This window comes from Coenobita brevimanus, chromosome 13 (assembly GCF_032717465.1).
Source record: "Coenobita brevimanus isolate Jiangsu-jjx chromosome 13, ASM3271746v2, whole genome shotgun sequence".
Lineage (NCBI taxonomy): Eukaryota > Metazoa > Arthropoda > Malacostraca > Decapoda > Coenobitidae > Coenobita > Coenobita brevimanus.
Genome location: NC_136966.1, coordinates 56,713,130 through 56,718,041, shown reverse-complemented (window position 1 = coordinate 56,718,041; position 4,912 = coordinate 56,713,130). Strand labels below are relative to the sequence as shown.

The following is a 4,912-nucleotide window of genomic DNA, read 5'->3' as shown; positions in this document are numbered from 1 at the left end:
TCGCCATTTCATAATGCCACTTCAAGCCACATTCCCCCACGTAGTACCTCATTCTATCTTTCTCCCACGTGATCACTCATTCTATCCTTTCCCCACGTAGTACCCCATTCTATATTTACAGCACGTTCAGATTGCTGTCATTATATTATTACTACAGTGTACAGCATTACCTCGGCACCACCTGTCAACATCTTGTACATACTCAGCTACGGTACAGGAAGTTTCTTTGTTATTGTTTATGTTGTATTATCTGATGCATAATTTGTGTCCTGGTAACGTGACTTGTAATTAACGCCGCAGATTCATAGTAAAAATCGTTGTCAGTTGCCTTGCCTTTTGAGTCTTTTTTTTTTTTTTTTTTTTTTTTTTTTTTTTAGAGAGAGAGAGAGAGAGAGAACGCATTTTTTTTTTTTTTTTTTTTTTTTTTTTTTAGAGAGAGAGAGAGAGAGAACGCATTAGCGAACAGCTATACAAGTCTTAATTTCCCCTCAGGAAATTCGAACTGTTTAGCAGGTCACAACAGCCATAAGCCGAGCCTTTCAGATTTAAACCCAATAGCGTGGTATTCAGCATTTGAAATTTAAATCTTATAGCGTGGTCTTCAGCCTTTGAAATTTAAACCCTATAGCATGGTCTTTTCGAGCCTGTCAGATGTAGTACGTAGAACACGGTCAAGTTTGGAGTACTGGAACTCAAGTTTCCTTCAGACAGGCCTTCTGGTGAACGATGAGGCGGTCTGGGAAGAAAGTCCGGCCACAATTCTCACATTTGACCAGCGTCTCGAGGTGCGTCCTCCAGGCTGCCTCTGCGGTGGCTTCACGGTCTATGTTCCCTTCATCTGAGGAAGAGATGGCGTGAATTAGACAGCTGGAGAGATCAACACATGAATCCGTGCGACGTTCCTGTTTTAGTTTAGATGCTACCAGGGGATTTCATTGGATTTAAAGAATGGCCTCGCTTGCTGAAGGAGTTTATCAAGGTTGTAATCGACTCCTCTAGGTAACGTATATCCCAAGCTGAATAAAATCATCAGATGGCAAGAGTTTAATGAAAGATATCACCAGCCTTCATAGTTAACCGAAATAAACAACTTCAAGACATTACTGCCATTAAGCACGGTAGATCGTGGTCTGTCAGTATCTAACCTGCAACGCCTTTCCTACTCCCACTGCCACAACGACGCCCACACCAGCCTACTGAGCCGTACCAACAACACACAAGCTGAGTTTCTACCAGAGTGCTACTTACGGGCCTTCCTGAACATAGCGTCATATCGAAAAATCATATATAGGAATTTAAAATCATATATAGGAATTTAGGGAGTTTTTGTGTAATTTTAAAATATGACAGCTCTAATACCCACCTTCATATATCTAAGCAACATATGTGGGATTTAGGGAGTTTTATTTTGTTCAAAGGTCCGTATTCTCGTGGGTTAAGGAGGCTCCCTAACACCTATTCTGAGGCGATTTATTTCGTTCGTACATTACCGTCTTCTGTGTTGCGTAAATCATATTAATCACCATACTTTGCATGATAGAAAATTATATAAACTAAGCAGATCCTAAAATAAATCGCCAAGGAAGAGGGGTTAGAGAGCTTCCATAACCGACGAGAATATGGACCTAGGACTTTCTTATGTGATGGCAGGATTCAAAAATAAATCGCTAAGGAAAGGGGGTTAGGGAGCTTCCATAACCGACGAGAAGGTGGATCTAGGACTTTCTTACGTCATACTAGGATCCAGAAATAAATCGCTAAGGAAATGGGATTAGGGAACATCCTTTGACAGCACCAATACCCACCGTCATAGATCACCTCCGGCTTGGTGGGCTCGGCGCGACGCAGGTTCTCGGGCAGACTCTCGTTCTCCAGGTGCCATTTCTTGAGGCACTGGGGTTCATGGATGGCGATCGACATGGAACCGAACTCCCGACCGCAGATGTAGCAGACGACCGTGGGCTTGACCGCGCTCTGGGACGTGTTGAGGTAGCTGGAGCTGGTGTCTGTATTCTGTTTAGGGAGAGTACACCCTGTTTAGTTTTTCATTTTTTTTTCTCTCTCTCACACACACACACACACACACACACACACACACACACACTCTCTCTCTCTCTCTCTCTCTCTCACACACACACACACACACACACACACACACACTCTCTCTCTCTCTCTCTCTCTCTCTCTCTCTCTCTCACACACACACACACACACACACACACACACACACACACTCTCTCTCTCTCTCTCTCTCTCTCTCTCTCTCACACACACACACACACACACACACACACACACACACACACACACACACACACTCTCTCTCTCTCTCTCTCTCTCTCTCACACACACACACACACACACACACACACACACACACACTCTCTCTCTCACCTTGGAACTGCTGCTGGTGGTGTTCCGTTGTGCTCCTGGGGGCGGCTTACATCCTCTCTGGTGCACCACGAGCCGCTCCGGGAAGAACGTACGCCCACACCACTCACAAGGCACGAGCTGGTCCTGTGTGAGAATATGTGAGTTAGCTCTCTCTCTCTCTCTCTCTCTCTCTCTCTCTCTCCTTGTTTGAGAAATCTGACTCCCTATCTAGACTGCTATCTGTTTATCATCTACCTTTCTCCCTACTATTCTCCCTAACTTCTAGGCTACTTACCAACCTACCTACTTATTATCCTACCTACCTATCGATCTCTACCGCTCTCCCTCCCCCACCCTTTCACCTCTCTCCCTACTCTGCTCACCTACCCATCCCCTTACCTGCCTCCTCTCTACCCCCCTCTCTCTCTCCTTATCCTTCCTATTACTTTGCCTGTCTCCCTATCCTCCCTACCCCTCTACATGTCTCCCTGTCCTCCCTACCTCTGTACATGTCCCTATCCTCCTCCCTACCTCCTTTCCGTCCCTCCTGTCTCTCTCCGTCCCTGAAATGTCTGTCTCCCTATCGTTCCCACCTCTCTACCTATCTCCTTACCTCCCCACCTGTCTCTCCATTCTCCTCCTACCTTTCTATATCACCCCCTTTTTCCAATCCTCTCTCCCTGTTTCCTCATCCTTCCTACCTCTGTGCCTACCTGTCTACCTCCCCACCTGTCTCTCCATCCTTCTTCTACCTTTCTATATTACCCCCTTTTTCCATCCCTGTCTGCCTGTCTCCTTATCCTTCCTACCTGTCTGCCTACCTGTCTGCCTCCCTTCCTCCCTCCCTCCCACTTTCTTACCTGTCCCCTTTTGTCTATTTCTCTCAGCCTGTCTCCTTATTCTTTCTACCTCTGTACCTCCCTCCCTCCCTCCCTCCCTCCCCCTTTCCTACCTGTCCCCTGCCTCACCTGCGCTGATTGGTAGGCATATTCGTTCCACTCCTCCTGCGTGAGGGCGGAGTCGGGTTCCTGGGGGAGGGGCCGCTGCAGGTGCTTGGGTAGTTTCTCATTCTCCCTCTTCCATTTCTGAAAAACAACATGCGGGTTTATTGGTATTTTTATTATTATTATTATTATTATTATTATTATTATTATTATTATCATCATCACTGCTACTACTACTACTGTTACTATCACCGTCGTCGTCGTCATCGTCCTTCTCCTCCTGCTCCTCCTCCTCCTGTTCCTCCTCCTGCTCCTCTTGCTCCTCCTTCTCCTCCTCCTCCTCCTCCTCCTCCTCTTACTATTACTACTACTATCACTGTCATTATTATAGAGACAATAACAGACAGAAGAAAGAGAGAGAGAAAATCAAAGGTAAGCCGAGTTCACTGACCGGCGTAAAGGGTAGAATCACTGCAAGCTTCCTCTCTCTCTCTCTCTCTCTCTCTCTTGGTGGCGTGTTTACCTTCATTACCACACCTGTCACGTGCAGTCATTACCTCCCTTTCCTCGTGTCCACACCTCTCAAGCATATACACTCATCTCCCCCTACCCCACACACCTGTCACACCCATGCCTCAACTCTCACACCCACACCACACCTGTCACACCCACACTACACCTGTCACACCCACACTACACCTGTTACACCCACACCACCTGTCACACCCACACCACCTGTCACACCCATACCACACCTGTCACACCCACACTACACCTGTCACTCCCCACCTATTCAATCATCTTACACTAATATACTTTCTCACCTGCCACACCTACACCTGCCACTCCACACCCCCACTCGGTACACATAATCAAGAACATTGTAACACAGGATGAGTGTATGAAAGTGGGGTGGCTAGAAGAATTACCGCAAGAGCAAATTTGTGTAGTATATGAGGGAGGGTGTGAGGTAGTGGTGTGTCTGGAAAGAGAAGAGGCAGACCGAGAACGAGACGATGGGGTAGACTGCAGGTAGATAGCAAGGTCTGTTGTTCCTCATTGCTCTTACAACTTCCGCGCTTGGCTGCTCTCAATGGCATAATTATATCTCCTCATTTCGGCAGAGTAATTAACGCTTGCACCAACAGGGGTCATATCAGAGCTTAATAGAAAAAATCGTCAGGTCAAGATGGTGAGAGGGCGCTGAGAAAGTATACCTGACCTATGACCCTTGACCTTGACCTGTGACCCTGACCTCGACCTGTGACCCTTGACCTCGACCTGTGACCCTTGACCTCGACCTGTGACCCTTGACCTCGACCTGTGACCTTGACCTTTGATCGACCTATGTCCAAATCGGGGCACTTCTTGTCAATCCTCACACGGAATGTATGTGTCAGTTTTGATTCCTATCGGGTCAGGCATTGAGATGGATAGATAGACAGATAGATAGATAGACAGACAGATAGATAGGTAGGTAGACAGATAGATAGATAGACAGACAGATAGATAGGTAGGTAGACAGATAGATAGACACAGGTAGGTATGTAGATATAGATGGATAGACAGACAGATAGATAGAGATAGGCAGGTGG

At 46.7% G+C, this 4,912-nt stretch overlaps 1 protein-coding gene across 3 annotated transcripts in view; it reads right to left on the bottom strand.

Annotated features, from left to right (window-relative positions):
- Nucleotides 1–484: 484 nt before the first annotated feature.
- LOC145416510 (uncharacterized) overlaps nucleotides 485–4,912 on the bottom strand; it is a 40,197-nt gene continuing 35,769 nt past the window's right edge. For 2 of the 3 annotated variants that reach the window (XM_080285478.1, XM_080285467.1), the window contains 4 exons: nucleotides 3,342–3,458; nucleotides 2,395–2,517; nucleotides 1,806–2,013; nucleotides 485–838 (listed from right to left, as the gene is read on the bottom strand). In XM_080285478.1, coding sequence (XP_080141604.1) covers nucleotides 693–838; nucleotides 1,806–2,013; nucleotides 2,395–2,517; nucleotides 3,342–3,458 — 594 coding nt within the window. In that variant the 3' untranslated portion in view covers nucleotides 485–692. The remainder of the gene's footprint in view (nucleotides 839–1,805; nucleotides 2,014–2,394; nucleotides 2,518–3,341; nucleotides 3,459–4,912) is intronic. The other variant, XR_013900284.1, reaches the window with a different exon arrangement.